Below are 19535 nucleotides of genomic sequence, written 5' to 3'. Positions count from 1 at the left end.
AGATCCTTTAATGAATGAAAGGAAAAGAAATCTTTTCATGTTCCTTGAACTCTAATTCATGTTTAAATGGTGATTAATGTGTGTGAGGGGACAAACCCACATTAAACCTAGATTGTAACAAACCCTATATATGTATGTGATATTATGAATGTTTTCCTCTATAAGATATGTTTAATAATGATGGTTAAGGGTTGGTAATGATATTCTCATTGATGATTTAAGACATGGAAATCTTTCGTAAAGAAGTTATACGTTTTCAAACATTGGTCGGAATAACTTATCCTTTCAATATGGCATAATGCTCCGTAATGATAATTTGACTACAAAGATGATTTCTTTTAGACAAGGTCATGCGTGTGTAGGGTCAAGCCCGCATCGAACCTTACACGAACTATACTACTTTGTGAAACTCGCTTTTCCCCATTATTGGATGATTGAACTTAAATCTTCTAAAGGTTAGACCTTCAACTTGTTTTGTTGTAAAATGGGTTTCTTAAACTTGAAATTTGAATAAGATATTTGAATAAGATTCTCAATCGGTGGTAACTTGAAATGCCTCTATTTGGGATGATGACTTGAGAAGTGAGGTTCGGCCCTAAGCCATAATTGATAATTTAGTAATATGACATTATTTGTATTTTTGTTTGTGTTTTTGTAACTGTCTGGTAAAGTTGTGTTTGTCCAGAGGACGATTAGCCTCCGTGATTTCCTAACCAGGAGTATCGATTGATTGATTAGTTTGCCTATGAGTGGCTTGCTTTCTATCTTGTTTCCTGTGAGTGGCTTGTAGTGATATAGAATTCGTAAGTGAAATTCTTGGCATGGTAAATGGTAAAGAGTTAAATTGATATGCCTTTCGTTGATCGATATGTGTAATGAACTTAAATGTTATTGACGGTATGACTGCTTTGAGACAATTGGTGAATCGGCTTCTATGCCATGGACTTTGTTGTTCTGTTTGCCTTGCTATTCGGGAGGAGGAGTAGCCACTATGGATCCTATTGTATTAATTGCCTTGCCATTCGGGAGGAGGAGTGGCCACTCCCGGGTTCGCTACCTGGGGTGCATTAATGGCCTTGCTATTCGGGAGAAAGAGTAGCCACCGCGAATCTATATTTCGGTGTATTGCGCAGTGTGCCTAGCCATTCGGGGGGATGAGTGGTTACCGAGGATTTCATATCCCGGTGTGTTTATGCCTAGCCATTCGGGAGGATGAGTGGTCACCGAGACTTTATAATTCGGTGTGGTGAGTTGTGACAAGGGAACCCTACGGTCATTCCCTCGATGTGATTGATTCTTGGGCTTGTGCCAGTATGTAAAATATTCGTATATGTGTAATATTCATAATCTCTCATGGAACCGTTGTTGACAATCATGATCAATTTGAAAGGCATAATTAAAAGTTGTAACTTAACAAAAGACTTCATAATCGATTTTTGATAATTCTTATGGAGATACACATGTTGAATACTTGTTTCTATATTGATTAATGGATTTGTAAACTGTTTAACAAATGATATTGAGAATCACAAAGTGGAATGGCTGTTTTTATGCTATCTTTTTCAGAACTGATTTCTTTATATATTATTATATTTTATTTTCATAATACTTGTTGTCCCCGAGGCACTCACTGAGTACAAAAGTACTCAGGCATACCATTGTTGTTTTTGATGGTATGTTAGGTAACGAAGAAGAGCAGGTTCGTGATACTTTCGACGCTTAATAGGACTTGCTACTGCTGTGGATTTGGTGAGCCCACATCCTTGTTCGTGGGACACTTTCCGTTTCATTTATTATTCTAGATTTCCGGGCTGCGTCCCGAAGTTTGACGATTGTTATGTCTCTTAGAAGCTCCATAGATAGTTGTCAGAATTGTGGGTAGATTGTCAAAAGTCTCGTACGACTTAATGGGTGTTTGCCACGTTGATGGCCATTGCTTATAAAGACTTCCGCTGATTTAATTCATGTGTTACATTTAATTTATAAATTGTTGGAGGCGAATATTGAACCTGGCGGGTTCAAGTATTATTATTATTATTATGTCGTTTAGGTTCTTCCGATGTTGTTCATGACGTCGGATGCCGGTCACGTCTAGGGTGGGTTTTGGGGCGTGACAAGCTTGGTATCAGAGCCTAGGTTTAAATGTGTCCTAGGAGTTTTCTGTGTCTGTGGAGCTGTGTCTAGTGGAGTCTTCCTTGTGCAGCCTGATCACCTGCATGATCGAAAGACTACCAGGGCATTTATAGGTGTTTCTCACTCCTCTTTATTCTAGATTGTGCTATAGAGCCTGAACTTCCTTTAGGATCATTCTGACGTGTCCAATAATTCGTGCCCTGCAGAAATGGCTTTAACTCCTGCGAGGACTGGTAATCAGGGAAACAATGGTGCTTCTAAATCATCGCCTGGCGGACGAGCCACCAGGGTCACTAACCATACCACTGCTGGGGTCAAGAACGGTAATTCCTTGGTTGGGTTTGCCGAGCAACAAGAGAATTGGAAGGGAGAAGAGCGGCTAGACAGGGAACAAAGTAAGAAGGCCCGATCTGTGGGTGGTTTCACTGGTTCGTATGATGGAGGGCAACGAAAAGGAAATTATGCACCTCAACAGTTTGGTTCTCAGTCTAATATAGGCGTTCCATCTGGTGGACAAGGTCAGAGGAACAATGATCAGAACAGATATTCGCAAGGTAGTAACCGACAAACATTTAGATGGGAGGATCGTGTTTGTCACCATTGTGGGATTAGGGGTGGTCATATCAAGAAATATTGTAGGAAGTGGATTCGTGAAATGGCTAACTCTTCAGGCCAAAGGAATAATCCGTCTGATGGTAATGCTAACAACACCCCTAATGCTCGTGGTAATAGGGCTGGTAAAACGGTTTCTAACACCGCTAATAGGGGACAAGCTCGACATTATAGTTTGATTCGTAGGGATACGGCAGAAGATCCTGAAGCCGGGGCCACAGGTATTCTTACTATATGTTCTTTTAAAGCGTATTAGCTGATCAATTCGAGTTCGACTCTTTCTTATATAACTCAAAATCTTGCCCTTGATTTTGTGTGGAAGTCGAACAATGGTTGACACCCTTTTTCTATGAATACCCCTGCGTGCTTGTTATCGCTTTTATAATGTATAGAGACTGTGTCATTGTAGTTAAGGGTTGTGAGATTACTTTTAATGTGTTTGAATTAGAAATGATGAACTGTGATGTGATTTTTGGGGATGGACTAGCTTTCCGAGTGTTATGAAACTCTGGATTGTCAATCAGAAATGGTTAGGCTTGAATTTGCTGATGGACCCGTTATAGAGTGAAAAAGTGATATTGTTAAAAATTCGGAGTAGACTTATGTCGTATCTTAAGACTTGCGGGGTGAAATCAAAAAGGGCTTAGTTCTATCTAGTTGTTGTGGTATTACTCAAGCCGTGTTACCTTGAATATTATTCCCTACTATAGGTATGTGTTGAACCTTTCGGATGTGTTTTCCTGTGAAAGTTTAGAGTGAAGTATAAATCTCACAATTGTGTTTAGGCCTTAATGATGCATTCGTTATATGGTTAGTCGTATATTATCTCTAAGGATGTTTCACCTTGCTAGAAGAATTCTTGAAAATTTGAAATTTGAGGTTTAGTGAAGAATCTTAAGCCACGACTTTCATTCGAGGACGAATGATCTTAAGGGGGGGATAATGTAACACCCCGTACTTTTAACGAAAGTTTTGACCACGATCCTAGACTTAGAACATCAGATAAAGAATGTGGAAATTGAAATTTTTCTGTTCAGTTGTGATATGGTGGTTTACGCCCATGAACAGTGACCGTATTTCAATTTACGACCATGAACAGTGCCCGTAAACTGAAACCAAGAATTTCTGAACATTCTGGAATTTGACATTTTGAGGTCATATGGTTAAATACGGACCGTATTTCACTTTACGGCCCGTATTTCAAAACGTATTTCGAATTTGGGAAAACTTCCTTGATGAAAGTTGTAGAGCATTGAAATACCTTTCCAACGGTATCTTACGGGGGTCAAACGGACATTTGTGCAAGGAGTTATGGTCATTTTACTGAAGCGACACAGTGCAGTCCAAAGTGCAGAATACGGTCCGTAAATCAATTTACGGCCCCGTAAACTGACTTTACGACCAGCAGTGTTCAGGTCGTAAATTTCACTTTCACAGAACAATATATATTCGTCCATATCAGTTCAACTCATTATTTTTCATTCCTTCAAACCCTAGAACGACCTCCTACTCTCCTCCAACATCAAGAACACCAAGGTAAGTCCATTCTAATTATTCCAACTCCATTCTAACATATATCCTTGTAATCTAAACAAGAAATCATCATTCCTAATCTAGGGTTTTCAAGAAAACCCATCTCAAGATTCAAGAATCAAGATTTGGGAAATCTTCTCCAAAATTCAAGTCTTTAATTCAGGTTTTGGAGCAATTAAGGGTTTGCAACATATTTCCTTCCAAAGAGATTCAAGCTAGGTTTTGGGTGTTCTTCAATAGAAAAGTGAATTGTTAAATCTTGTTTAACAAATTAAGGTATGCCTCTTTTGATCGATTTTTTTTATAAACTCTTTGATTTTGATTCGTATGTCTCTTTTGAAAAATCTTATTTTGGAATGCATGACTTCTTTTCTTGAAGGTTCTTTATTGAATAGAAAGGGTGAACTTCTCATACAAAACCCTAATGTATGTCTAAGATTTTAATAATGTTCTTACCCTTATCATTGATAGATTTGACGGGTTAGAATAGAGAAAATGACATTGAAAGCTCGGTTATGATTTTTGGATATCAAATGATTTGTGGGCTGTTTTGGTATGATTAAATGGATAGAATTAGTTGGATATTGATATAAAATAATTGTTGAGATTGTTGTTGATGTTGTTGTTCTTGAATTTGGAAGTATAAATATTATTCAAGATCCTTTAATGAATGAAAGGAAAAGAAATCTTTTCATGTTCCTTGAACTCTAATTCATGTTTAAATGGTGATTAATGTGTGTGAGGGGACAAACCCACATTAAACCTAGATTGTAACAAACCCTATATATGTATGTGATATTATGAATGTTTTCCTCTATAAGATATGTTTAATAATGATGGTTAAGGGTTGGTAATGATATTCTCATTGATGATTTAAGACATGGAAATCTTTCGTAAAGAAGTTATACGTTTTCAAACATTGGTCGGAATAACTTATCCTTTCAATATGGCATAATGCTCCGTAATGATAATTTGACTACAAAGATGATTTCTTTTAGACAAGGTCATGCGTGTGTAGGGTCAAGCCCGCATCGAACCTTACACGAACTATACTACTTTGTGAAACTCGCTTTTCCCCATTATTGGATGATTGAACTTAAATCTTCTAAAGGTTAGACCTTCAACTTGTTTTGTTGTAAAATGGGTTTCTTAAACTTGAAATTTGAATAAGATATTTGAATAAGATTCTCAATCGGTGGTAACTTGAAATGCCTCTATTTGGGATGATGACTTGAGAAGTGAGGTTCGGCCCTAAGCCATAATTGATAATTTAGTAATATGACATTATTTGTATTTTTGTTTGTGTTTTTGTAACTGTCTGGTAAAGTTGTGTTTGTCCAGAGGACGATTAGCCTCCGTGGTTTCCTAACCAGGACTATCGATTGATTGATTAGTTTGCCTATGAGTGGCTTGCTTTCTATCTTGTTTCCTGTGAGTGGCTTGTAGTGATATAGAATTCGTAAGTGAAATTCTTGGCATGGTAAATGGTAAAGAGTTAAATTGATATGCCTTTCGTTGATCGATATGTGTAATGAACTTAAATGTTATTGACGGTATGACTGCTTTGAGACAATTGGTGAATCGGCTTCTATGCCATGGACTTTGTTGTTCTGTTTGCCTTGCTATTCGGGAGGAGGAGTAGCCACTATGGATCCTATTGTATTAATTGCCTTGCCATTCGGGAGGAGGAGTGGCCACTCCCGGGTTCGCTACCTGGGGTGCATTAATGGCCTTGCTATTCGGGAGAAAGAGTAGCCACCGCGAATCTATATTTCGGTGTATTGCGCAGTGTGCCTAGCCATTCGGGGGGATGAGTGGTTACCGAGGATTTCATATCCCGGTGTGTTTATGCCTAGCCATTCGGGAGGATGAGTGGTCACCGAGACTTTATAATTCGGTGTGGTGAGTTGTGACAAGGGAACCCTACGGTCATTCCCTCGATGTGATTGATTCTTGGGCTTGTGCCAGTATGTAAAATATTCGTATATGTGTAATATTCATAATCTCTCATGGAACCGTTGTTGACAATCATGATCAATTTGAAAGGCATAATTAAAAGTTGTAACTTAACAAAAGACTTCATAATCGATTTTTGATAATTCTTATGGAGATACACATGTTGAATACTTGTTTCTATATTGATTAATGGATTTGTAAACTGTTTAACAAATGATAATGAGAATCACAAAGTGGAATGGCTGTTTTTATGCTATCTTTTTCAGAACTGATTTCTTTATATATTATTATATTTTATTTTCATAATACTTGTTGTCCCCGAGGCACTCACTGAGTACAAAAGTACTCAGGCATACCATTGTTGTTTTTGATGGTATGTTAGGTAACGAAGAAGAGCAGGTTCGTGATACTTTCGACGCTTAATAGGACTTGCTACTGCTGTGGATTTGGTGAGCCCACATCCTTGTTCGTGGGACACTTTCCGTTTCATTTATTATTCTAGATTTCCGGGCTGCGTCCCGAAGTTTGACGATTGTTATGTCTCTTAGAAGCTCCATAGATAGTTGTCAGAATTGTGGGTAGATTGTCAAAAGTCTCGTACGACTTAATGGGTGTTTGCCACGTTGATGGCCATTGCTTATAAAGACTTCCGCTGATTTAATTCATGTGTTACATTTAATTTATAAATTGTTGGAGGCGAATATTGAACCTGGCGGGTTCAAGTATTATTATTATTATGTCGTTTAGGTTCTTCCGATGTTGTTCATGACGTCGGATGCCGGTCACGTCTAGGGTGGGTTTTGGGGCGTGACAGGTAACATCCATACTGACAAAGAATCTCCTAGAAGGAGGGTGATAACATTTGTACCCTTTCTGTGTTGGAGAATACCCAATAAAGACACATTTAAGAGCTCTAGGTTCAAGTTTCCCAGAGTTCCTAGCGTGAACAAAGCAAACACACCCAAATATCTTTGGAGGAACAGTATAGTCATTTTTACCCTTTAAAGCTTCTAAAGGACTCCGGAAATTGAGAGTTTGAAGTGGCATTCTATTGATGAGGTAGGCAGCTACTAGAATGGCATCCCCCCAGTAAGGCTTCGGCAGATTCATGGTAAACAATAAGGATCTTGCTACTTCTAACAAATGCCTATTTTTTCTTTCAGCAACCCCATTTTGTGCACTAGTATAAGGACAACTAGTTTGATGGATTATCCCAAAAGACTCCAAGTAAGCTCCAAAAGTTTTATCCATGTATTCTGTGCCATTGTCAGTTCGAAATATCTTTATCTTAGCCTCAAACTGAGTACAAATCATCTTATGAAATGACTTAAAACAGGAGAAAACTTCACTTTTGGCTTTTAACAGATATACCCATGTCATTCTAGTGCAACAATCGATAAAAGTAACAAACCATCGACTACCAGACAAAGAAAGTGTTTGAGTAGGACCCCAGACATCAGAATGAATAATCGAAAAGGGAATTGTGCTTTTATTGTCGCTCAGAGGATAAGAGTTTTTAGTGTGCTTGGCATATTCACATGCATCACAAGACAAAGATTCAAACTCAGTTCTAGAAAATAAACCAGGGTATAACTTTTTTAAAGCAAAAAAAGATGGGTGTCCCAACCGTCTATGCCACTGTATTATTTCTCGGTTGACATCCTTATTTCCTACAAAAAAAGCTTGACCAGAGTCTCGAGTTCCATCGATCAAATATAAGCCATCATGCATTCTACCACTGCCAATCTTCTTCCCTGTATGAAGGTCTTCAAAAACACAATAATCAGGAAAGAATCTGACACTACAGTTTAGTTCTTTGGTGATAGCGCTAACAGATAATAGGTTAATAGGAAAATCAGGCACATGAAGAATGGATGATAAGGTAATATCAGGAGTACAACAGATTGAACCTGTTCCAGAGACAGGGGTTAGGGAGCCATTGGCTATTCTGACATAATCCCCTTTGAGACTAGGAGAGTAATTTTGAAGGCCTTTAGAAGAGCCTGTCATGTGTCTATTCGCACCAGAATCAATAATCCAACAATTAAGCTGAGCATTAAAAGAAATACATGACTGCACATAATGGGGGCTAATAACACTAGAAGAGTCAAGTTTGTTCAGAAGACGACGAAGATGTTGAAATTCATCTTGAGACAAAATCTCTCCAGAAGTAGTGTCACCCATATTATCTTGATGGAAAGGGTTAGAATAGGCCTATGACCCGAGAACTGGAAAAAAATCAAAACTGATAGGGATAGGCTCAGAATGTTCCAGCGACCCAACAGAGAAAAATAATCCAGAAACAAACTGAACGGTAGGAGTTTTTTCTGCGGACAGCCACAAAGAGAGAGAAAAACTCGACCTCTTTGATAAAACACGGAACCCTAGTGCTGTGATAAGTTGGTATTTTACCAACTTATTTCTTCTTCAATCTTAGATTGTTGCTATGTTTTGATTTAAAAAATAGTGCATTTAATGTTGTTTACTTCAATTTTATAGGTTTATGTGATTTAGAAGTGATCGGAAGAAACCAAGCGAAAATAAAGTCAAAAAGAGGCCAAATTGGACAAAAACTGCACAGTTTTGCAAAACTGTCAAAAGTGGACAATTTTGCAAAAACGGGACAGATTTGCAAAAAACGGGCAGAACTGCAAAAACGAAAATCTGGGGCATATTTTGTCATTTTTTGGACTTGGAAAAATGGGGGAAACATAAAAGGAAGACTTGGGGAAAAACATTATGATCTTTGGCTCAACACAAGTCCTTGGAGGCTAGGGTTTCACACCAACACATTGGAGGAGAAGATTGAAAGCACTTTAATGAGATATTCTTAATCCTTTCTTCAATTTCTTGTTTGGTATTGAATATTTATGTGTGTAGTATTTCATTTCAATACTTGAACCTTGTTTATGGAAGTATATATTGTTTAAGTTTGGATTGAATCTCTTGTTTTGCTTATGTGTTGAATGATTTTATCCCTAATGAAGTGAGTTATTGTTTCTTTAATTAATCTCATGTTGAATGATTCTTAAGGGAGTAGCTAACCCTAAGACTTGCCCATTTATTTCGGTTTAAACTTGAAAGAGGCAAACTCGGGATTGGGAAAGATTAATTAACAAGAATTTGGGGCGTTAACCCTCATCTAATGGAAATCGACCTAGGAATAGGCGACACCACTTGTAGCCATATTCGGGTGTTCTTAATGCTCCTAATTGCTTTAGGGATATTCAATTAGGTAGTCTAGTTAGTCTTCGGAAGAAGCTAAATTAGAGTCATTATCCGAGGCTAAGTAATATAAAGTCACCATTATTTGTAAATCATGAAGTACATTGGATCGTTACTTGAGCGTAGTTTCCCTTGTATCCATGCTTGTGGCCATTGATCATTTTACTTGCTTTCTAGGTTAGTTTACATTTTTGCATTAGTTATAATTTTCCCTCAAACAAAACCAAAATATTATCTATCGTTTGGCTTTAGCGTAGTTGGTGAAAATTCCTACTTTTCCTAATCGCCTACATATTGTTCTCTGTGGGATTCGACCCCGACTCATAGTTGGGTAAAATATATTTGCATACGACCGTGCCCATTCTAATTAATAGGGTGGATTTGGACGTTATCATGCTGCGAGGGAGAAAACTCACCTCAAAAAGGCAGCAATGACTCTGATACCATGAAGATTTTTAGCAAGAAGAAAGGGCTTCTTGTATTTCTGAATGAATATACAATCCATAAGAATGAGTACTTATACATGAGTTCTAAGACTAAATAAGGAAAGACAATATTACACAATTAATTCCTAATCATTTACATCAATACAATATATTCCTAAAATTAAGTTATCAATCTTAATCATCAATATCAAATCAACATCTTAATCTTAATCATTAATACCAAATCAACGCATTGAAACCACATCGAACATTTGGCATTATCATTATAGACAAGTCGGAATATCCCACCATCATATTAAAATATAAAAACAAACCTAGCTGTAACTTCGCATTGCCCAACAGGACTATATCATTTTTTTTTAGAGAAGGTAAGTATTATTAATGTCAAAAGCAGCAACTGGAAAGTGCTGTGATTACAAAATCTAAAAGTTAGCCAAAAATAAAGAAAACCTGCTGTTGTCTATCCAAAAGCAAAAGCAAACATGACTATCTGCAGTGGTTATTTTAAAATTTAATGAATATTTTCTTTTTTTCTATTGCTCGAAGGGAAATTTTAATAAACGTTCTTCATTTTGGCCATGATGTCCTTTTTCAGGATAAATGTATGGCGTTGTGATGTCCTCGTTGGAAGGGACTTTTACATTAGATTGCTTCCAATGCTAAAGCCAACTCAAAGCTTTTAAAAACAAGGGAAAAGAACACAAGGGGCAAGTGAGAATTCCCTACATCCTCCCTCCAAAGAGTATTTTCAAGACTTTAAAGTGGCAAGAAATGAAGGCACTTAATATCCTACCAAATGAGCAACTCATAATCAACTTACCTGTAAGGAATGTGTGGGTGACTTGAATGGTGTCTGTACCTCTTGTCTAGACCAAAGTCAATAACGTAGGCCTGCATTTTAAGCCAAAACAAAATATTAAAGAAACAATAAATCCTGCAAAATCATGGAAACAAAGTAACAACACACTAATAAGAATATGGGACCTGATTTGCACGCCTTCCTAAACTCATAAGAAAATTTTCTGGCTTGATATGTCGATGCAAAAATGATTTAGAATGAACAAATTCAATACAATTATCTACAGTAAACACTAGACTAGCCATATAACCAACACATGTTAAGAAGGTATAAATTTAAAGCATTAAATTAAAATTAACCATTTGATCTGCAAGCATCATTGTCTTCAGGGAAAACTTACTACTAAAAAAAAATAAATGAAACTTCAAGACTGGGTCCAAGCAAATCCATGACCAGAACATTGTAACCTCTCTCCAAGCCGAACCACCTCGTATTTGGAATTCCAGCTACAAGAGTGAAGTATTAAAATTATAATGCTAACCAGAACAAACTAGACAAGTGAGAATAGAGACTAGGAATAGAAATAGGATAAGCCATTACTTCCTCCTGAAGAACTCTATACAACTTTGCCTCATATGGCAATTGAGGAGGCTTTGACCTGACATTTTCCTGCAAAATATTTTATTATCTCGTAACATAATAAAAATAAATAGATGGAATTGCCATTTATAATGTCAGAAAAGACGAGACATTACAAGCCAAGACTTAAAAGCATGAGCAAATAAAGCACCTCGGTTACCTAACATTTTGCAGATACTGGTCTATAGGAATATTCTACATATGAGATTCATCTTCCTAATGTTACTTCAAAAAGAAAGAATAGAGTTTAATTCAATTCTCTACTCAACACAGTGCCTGAAGGAGATTCCTAAATTGGTTGCTAGCAGAAGTAGTTTTTCTTTGATTGTGATCTCTTCAAATATCTTGTAGGGACTTTCAAATATTTTTTTATTGCAATGCCCAAATACGTATATTTAAAAAGTTAAAGTAATCAATATCCTACATTCAACACTCCGAACGCCTCTAACCTTAGGGCAAATGGATTATTAAAACAATAACCATGTTAAAATATAGGAAAGTGATATAGTTCACTTCCATGTAATTAATATTGTAAGAAACAATTTTATGTGTTATTAAAATCTTTTTAAAGAGTCATAAAGTATGTGAAAATTGTGAATGATGTAGAATAAGATTAGATTCATAATCTAATTGGAGTAATAAGAGAGTATAATTTTTCATGTAAAGTAATAATGTTATTAGTATCCGGGCAAAGTTGTCCTTATAAGTAGGCGTTTGGCCATGAAAACCTTTGAAGTTGAAGTTAAAGATGGAGTTGTATTTGATTATAGTTTTTGCAAAAACAATTTGGTTGTTTGATTGTACTGAAAGTGAAAATAGGGTTTTTAGTGTTTTTCAGATTCCAATTTGGAATTTCCATGTCCAAATTTTGATTTCCAAATAAAGTGAAAACGTTTTCCGAAAAAAATGTCCAAATTTTGGTTTCCAAATAAAGTGAAAATGTTTTCCGAAAAAAAGTGAATTTTTTTAATGGCCAAACGGGTCCTAAGTTTGTTACATAAAATTAGAAAATATGAAGGTTTATATAGAAATATGATTCTAAAAGATTGAATGTCATACATCAATGATAAACAGAAAAATAAGTTAGTAATTCTTACCCAAGACAGTCCTATTATAAATGATTGGAAAAAGGCTCAAATATGCCATTGAACTTAACGAAATGGCTAGCGTATGCTACTTGTAAAATGGGGTGGGGTTGGTTAATGAAGGATTTAGATAATATTACGTGGCAAAATCTGATAGTAGTAGGGCTCCGTTAGTGGTTAGCGGCACGAATGAACTAAGTGTGTCATGGCGGCAACGTAAATAAACCCAACTATTAACGAGTAACTACTAACGAGTGACATGAATGAAAAGAGCTTGATGATAAAGGTTCTCTCTAGGACTAGGACTTTGAATTTTTTTATTTTTTTTTTTATAACCTTGGTGTACCGTGAGCTTTGCCAGCCTCTACTAGTTCAACTGGATACTTAGCTACCTCGCACATGCACAACTGAAATGAGAGTAATATCAAAAACCAAAATAGCTAAATTACACACAAAGACAAAGAAGACTGACCAGCTTAATAGCGACCTCTTCATCAGTCTATAAAGCAGTACCTACACCACCAAGAAAACATCAACAACACTAATAAATTGTGTCCTCCGGGAAAAAAGAAAGAAAGAAAGTGACCAAGATAGATCACACTGAACGCTCCACTGCCAAGTTCGCGACCAACTCGATACCTGTTACCCACAACACGACCCTCCATTATAAACTTCAACAAAAACCCTAATTCAATTCGTGCGATTGCTTTTCACGTAGAAAGAGCTTAAAATTTTATTGTATTTTGGTGATGGCCGAGGGGAATTGCCGTGTTTTCAGAGATGTCGTGAAGAGGGTGCATGAGAGAGTAACGAGATGGAGAGGACTGGATTGTAAACATGCAAAATACTCCCTCCGTCCCAATTTAAGTGTCTTAGTAATAATGAGCATTTGAATATTGTGAACTTAAATAAAAGTTAATTATGTATATCTTTTAGATCTTGTGGTCTTAAACTTACCTTGGAATTGAAAAATTTACAAAGTATAAAAAGAGATACTCTTAGCCAAAAAACACGCATATTAAGAAACCAATAATGCAATGTGAAGTTTACTAAATTACGCCTATATAATAAAAATAAATTACTTTTTCCTGTTGATTAGAGCATGTACAAGTAGTAACCTTTTGACATTGGGAATCCAACAATACCAAGATACTATGTGGCTTTTCCATTCATCATATAGATGTTACTTTAACTTGTAAGTTTTTGTCTAAGGGTAGAGTTGGAAAAACTAGTCAATTTATGTCTTGGTTTCCTAAGGTAACACTTATTATGGGACAATTTTTTTTTAGCTAAAGTGACACTTATTATGGGGCGGAGGGAGTACTTTAATGCAGACATATAACCGCATAGGGTTAGAAAGAAAGGGTGATTAGCAATGGAGATAGTGGGAGTAAATATCTTAAAGGTCACTCAAGTATGTAGAATAATCTATTAAAGTCAATTAACTTAGTTTTGAATCAATAAAGTCACTCAACTTATTAATTTTTCTTACAAAATCACTCAAGTTAAATTGGTTTTCGCACAAAGTCATCATAACTAAAACTAAAAGAGATAATTATATAAACCTCCCCTCAAGTTTAGTTATGTAATACTCACCTCCTTTGTGGTTTAGTATATTATGCTTACCTCTCTCATTTTAATTTTGTTAATAATTCTTTTAACTTAATTATTATTAATATAAAAGATTTTAATTTAACTAATCTGTCTATTGTCATATATTATTTTGCTCAATTAATTTTGTCAACATTTTTTTCAGGTCATCAAAATAATCTTTTATGTTACATAAACCCCACACTAAATAATACTAGTATCATATTAAAAAGGGTCATTAAAAAACAGAGTGAGTAGTGTGCACCTTTAACGTATACTTTATTTTGTGATTTGTATATATATACCCAAATTTCTACTTTTTCTTACAAAATCATAAAAAAAAAAAAAAAAAAAAACTTATTTTGTTTTATTGTTTACAAGGGTAAAAATGGCAAACCCCAATTAAAAAAAATAAAAATAAAATATTATGTAAATTGAGAAAAAACAATACTAAACAACATGGAAGTAGTCATCTCCATCATCGCCATCGCAATGGCTTCGATTTTCAATTTTAATAAAATGCAAATGGATCATAGAACTCCCATTGAAAACCTAATATTCTTGCTTCACTCCATATGAAACTTAATTGATATTTATTTAGAGAATACTTCTTTACGTTTTCATTTCTCTTTGACCTTTTGAGTTCTCCTTACGTACTCTACATTGTTTTTATCCAAAGATGCTGAAAGTTTCTATCAAAATTGATTTGACGGTAGCAGTGTTTAGATCTAATTGATCACGCACAGAGAAGGTGGGAAAGATTACTCACTCATATAGTAATTAATTTAGGGTGATGATGAAAAAGCTTAATTTAGGGAAATTTTAATTGTGCTTTCTCATTTTTACCCTTGTAAATAATAAAATAAAATAGGTCTTTTACAGTTTTGTAGGAAAATATAAAGATCAGGGTGCATATCATTAAAAAAAGATAGGATAAAATGCAAATCACAAAAGAGAGTATACGTAAAGGGTGCAAAATGCAAAGAACCCCATTTTTGACGTGTGGGTCGGATATTTGATATGAGTTCTTCAACATGATATTATTATTTAGTATAGAATTCCTGTCTACATGGCATAAAAAGTTATTCTAGTTTGTCAAGTCAATTTTTTTGATGACCTAAAAAAAGAATGTTTACAAAATTAATTAAGCTAAATAATATATGATAATGTGAAAATTAATTAAATTAAAATCTTTTATATTAATAATAATTAGGTTAAAAAAATTATTACAGAGAAATTTAAATAGGAAAAGTAAGCATAAAATTATAAATCGCAAAGGAAGTAAGTAATACATAACCAAACTTGGTGGGAAGTTTATGTAATTATATTTTTTGCTTTTTGGTTATAATGACTTTGTGGAAAAATTAATCTAACTTAAGTGATTTTGTAAGAAAAATATCCATAAGTTGAGTGATTTTATTGATACAAAACTAAGTTAAGTTTACTAGATAATTCTACATACTTGAGTGATCTTTTGAGATATTTATCCTAGAGAGAGAGAAAAGAAGAATAGGAAAAGGAAAAATAACATAAATAGGCAGTTTATAAAAAATTATCATAAAAACATGATAGCATTAATTAGTTAACATTTCATGGCAACTAGCATTAACAATACCATAATAAATTCCTAAATTAAAGGAATCACCCTTGAGAGAATCACGTATAACAATCGAAGAACTTTCCTTTCTTATTTTTTAGATTAAAATTATTATCTTCCAAAACAATTTTAGAAACAAAATACAGCTGATTAAAAAGATAATTATATACTAAAAATAAATGTATAATTTCATATGAGAGCAAAATTTGATATGATACGTGCATATTGTTTTCTAGTCTATATCTTGTACACTAACATATGTGTATAACTTAAAAATAATCTATTTATATATTGAAATGCATGGTATAATGTTGATATGGTTGCATAGCTGAACAACCGTATCTTATTCCTTCCTTATTTTGTTGTAAAAAATTATTTGCATATTAAATATACACGGTATAGTATTAAATATTAATGATATATTGACATTTCAGATTTGTCACCGAGTATAATACATGGTATAGTACTGGTATAATATTAATATTTTGAAGTTATCCGGAGTATAATTTTATAATTCAATCTCATATATTGTAAAATATTATATATCTAGATTCTGGAGTACTCCCTCCGTCCCAAAAAGATTGTCTTATTTTGACTTGACACAGAATAAGAAATAAAGGAAGACTTTTGAAATGTGTGGTCCAAAATAAGTCTTAGATATTTGTGTAGCTGTAAATCATCTCATAAAGTTAAATTGTTTTCAAATATAGAAAGGTGCCAATCTTTTTGGAACAGACTAAAAAGGAAAGGAAGACAATTTTTTTGGGACAGAGCGAGTATACATGATAAATATACCCGATATATATTGATTTCTTTTTTCTTATTGCAAGAATAATTACAACAACAACAACGTACCCAATGTTATCCCACTAGTGGGATCTGGGGAGGGTACAGTGTACGTAGACCTAACCCTTACATTGGAAAGCAGATAAGTTGTTTCCGATAGACCTTCGGCTCAAAGAAATGCAAACCCAAGCAGTCGGAGAAAGAAATGACCGAAGTAATGGCAAAATACGGTATAAAACATGACAATGCAATCTGAAAAGGGGGGGGGGGGGGGGGGGGGGACAATATCATAACTACCCCAAAATCATACAATAATCACGGATAATAAAATAAATCTAAGAGCAAGAGACTACCAGAATAATATTACAACTACAAGTATGTACAGGTGAAGCGTGACAACGCTCAACTACCTACTAGCCTTCTACCCTAATCTGTGTCCTCCATAACCTCCTCTAAGGTCATGTCCTTGGTGAGCTGAAACCGAGTCATGTCCTGTCTAATCAGCTCTCCCCAATACTTTTTCGGCCTACTTCTACCCCTCCTGAAACCATCCAAAATCAACTTCTCCTCTTCACATTCCTGAACCATCTCCAACTGCGCTTCCTTCATCCTGTCCTCCATCGAGACCACCCCCACCTTGTCCCCAATCTCTTTATTTCTAATCATATCTCTCCTTGTATGCCCACACATCCATTGTGACAATCTCATTTCCTCCACCTTAATCTTCTGAACGTGAGAGTTATTGACTAGCTAACACTCCGTACCATACTACATCTGGTCTAACTACCGCTCTATAAAAGTTGCCTTTAAGTTTTGATGGCACCTTCTTATCACACAAGACTTTGGATGCTAGCCTCAATTTCATCCAACCTGCACCAATACGATGCGTGACATCTTCACCAATCTCCCCATTCCACTGGATAATAGACTCCAAATACTTGAAACTTCCTCTCTTTTGGATGACCTGGATATTAAGCTTCACTTTTACGTAAGCTTCATGCTCTACATCATTGAACTTTCACTCCAAGTATTATGCCTTGTCCTACTTAACCTGAACCCTTTCGATTCTAGAGTTTGTCTCCAGACCTCCAGCTTAGTGTTAACTCCACCATGAGTTTCGTTAATTAGAACTATATCATCTGCAAATAACATACACCATGACATTTCACCTTGAATTTGTTGCGTCAATACATCCATCACCAGGGCATAAAAAGGGGCTAAGGGCTGACCCCTAATGCAACCCCATCACAAGTGGGAAGTGCTCCGAGTCTCCTCCCAGTCCCACTGTCTTGTGCTTCGGATCTCCTCCCACTGTTTTTACTCCGGTCTTGGCTCTATAATATATGTCCTTGATCTCCCTAGTGTACGCCATATGTAACTCACTAGCCTCCTAGCATCTCCATAGAACCTCCTTCGGAACTTTGTCTTATATGCCTTTTCTAGATCGATGAACATATGCCTTTTCCTCTCCCTATGCTGCTCCACCAGTCTTTTTACAAGGCGAATGACTTCTGTAGTCAAGTGCCTCGGTATGAATCTGAATTGGTTCTCCGAAATAGACACGTCCCTCCTCACCCTCGACTCCACTATCCTCTCCCAAACTTTCATAGTGTGGCTTAACAACTTAATAACCTGATAGTTGTTGCAATTTTTTATGTCACCCTTATTCTTGTACAAAGGGATCATTGTACTCCTCCTCCGTTCATCGGGAATTTTCGTTGTTCGAAAAATGACATTAAACAATCCATTCAGTCACTTTATACTTGCCAAGTCCACGAACTTCTAAAATTCCACCGGAATCTCGTCAGGACCGATTGCTCTGCCTCTTCGCATCCTACGAATAGCACCCTTGTCCTCCTCAATCCTAATCAGCATACAATACCCAAAATCGCTCCGCCTCTCGGAGTGCTCCAACTCTTCCAACACAACGTCTCTGTCCCCTTCCTCATTCTAGAGTTTATGAAAGTATGATTTCCATCTCCGACGAATGAGTGCCTCATCTACCGATTTTTTACCATCCTCGTCCTTGATGCACTTCACTTGGTCCAAATCGCGTGCCCTCCTTTCCCTTGCCTTGGCTAGCCTGTACAACTTCTTATCCCTGCCTTTTTCCTCTAATTCTACATATAAGCGTTCAACAACTGCCGTTTGTGCCACGGTAACCACAAGTTTTGCCTCCCTTTTCGCCATCTTATACCATTCCCTATTCAACCAATTTTCCTCCTCGTCCGTATTTTCTGCCAATTTCGTATACGCCACCTTCTTTGCTTCCATCTTCCCTTGGACTTCGCCATTCCACTACCAGTCCCCTCGATGCCCTCCAAATCTACCTCTCGAGACTCTCAGCACCTCTCTAGCTGCTTCCCTAATGCAACTAGTAGTCCTATCCCACATACTGGGCACTGGCCATAATCAAGCTCCCTCATTTGATCCTCAGTCAGTCATCTCCTGGGCATTGATGATAGTCAAGCTCCCTCATTTGATCCTCGATCGGTCATCCACCACCTTCGTCTTCCTCTTCCTTTTGATCTCCAATTCCATCACCAAGAGCTTATGTTGGGTCGTCAGGTTCTCACTTGGAATAACCTTGCAGTCTTGACAGAGACCTTTATCTGTCTTCCTAAGGAGCAAAAAGTCTATCTGCGTCTTAGCCACTGAACTACCGGTATGTATGTATTAAATCTATATATAACGAGTACAATATCTATACCAAATGTACTGCACAAATATTGAATACATATAAAAATTATACCAAACATAAGAAAAAATTTATAATACCATGAATATGCAAATTTATTCTAAAAATATAAGATGAATACAACATTTATACCATACATATACTACATATATACATATTACATTGCATAATTATACACGACATAAATGAAGTATATATATACACGATATGATTGAATATATTTGTACAATAAAATTATATATAAGTGGATAAATATATTATTTTAGTGGATGATTAAATATATACATGGAATAAATATATACAGTGTATTGTAATAGTATATAATTATATAAATAATATATATATATATATATATATAAATTACAATGATATTTAGTATATTAGATGGACATATTAATTTTTAAGAGCTTGGGAGAGGTTTTGCGAAAAATATTAA

At 35.7% G+C, this 19535-nt stretch overlaps 1 protein-coding gene across 1 annotated transcript; it reads right to left on the bottom strand.

The window, feature by feature from the left end:
- Nucleotides 1-10547: 10547 nt before the first annotated feature.
- On the bottom strand, nt 10548-18591 carry LOC132624359 (uncharacterized). Its single transcript, XM_060339154.1, has 8 exons — nt 18417-18591; nt 17488-17540; nt 17225-17365; nt 16849-17127; nt 11305-11373; nt 11064-11210; nt 10726-10796; nt 10548-10581 (listed from the first exon to the last, which is right to left on the bottom strand). Exons 1-8 carry the CDS (start codon nt 18589-18591, stop codon nt 10548-10550), a joined length of 969 nt encoding a protein of 322 aa, XP_060195137.1.
- Nucleotides 18592-19535: the final 944 nt, after the last annotated feature.

This window comes from Lycium barbarum, chromosome 12 (assembly GCF_019175385.1).
Source record: "Lycium barbarum isolate Lr01 chromosome 12, ASM1917538v2, whole genome shotgun sequence".
In the NCBI taxonomy this organism is placed as follows: Eukaryota; Viridiplantae; Streptophyta; class Magnoliopsida; order Solanales; family Solanaceae; genus Lycium; species Lycium barbarum.
The sequence above is the reverse complement of the archived record's forward strand: the minus strand, read 5'-3'. Positions and strand labels throughout refer to the sequence as shown.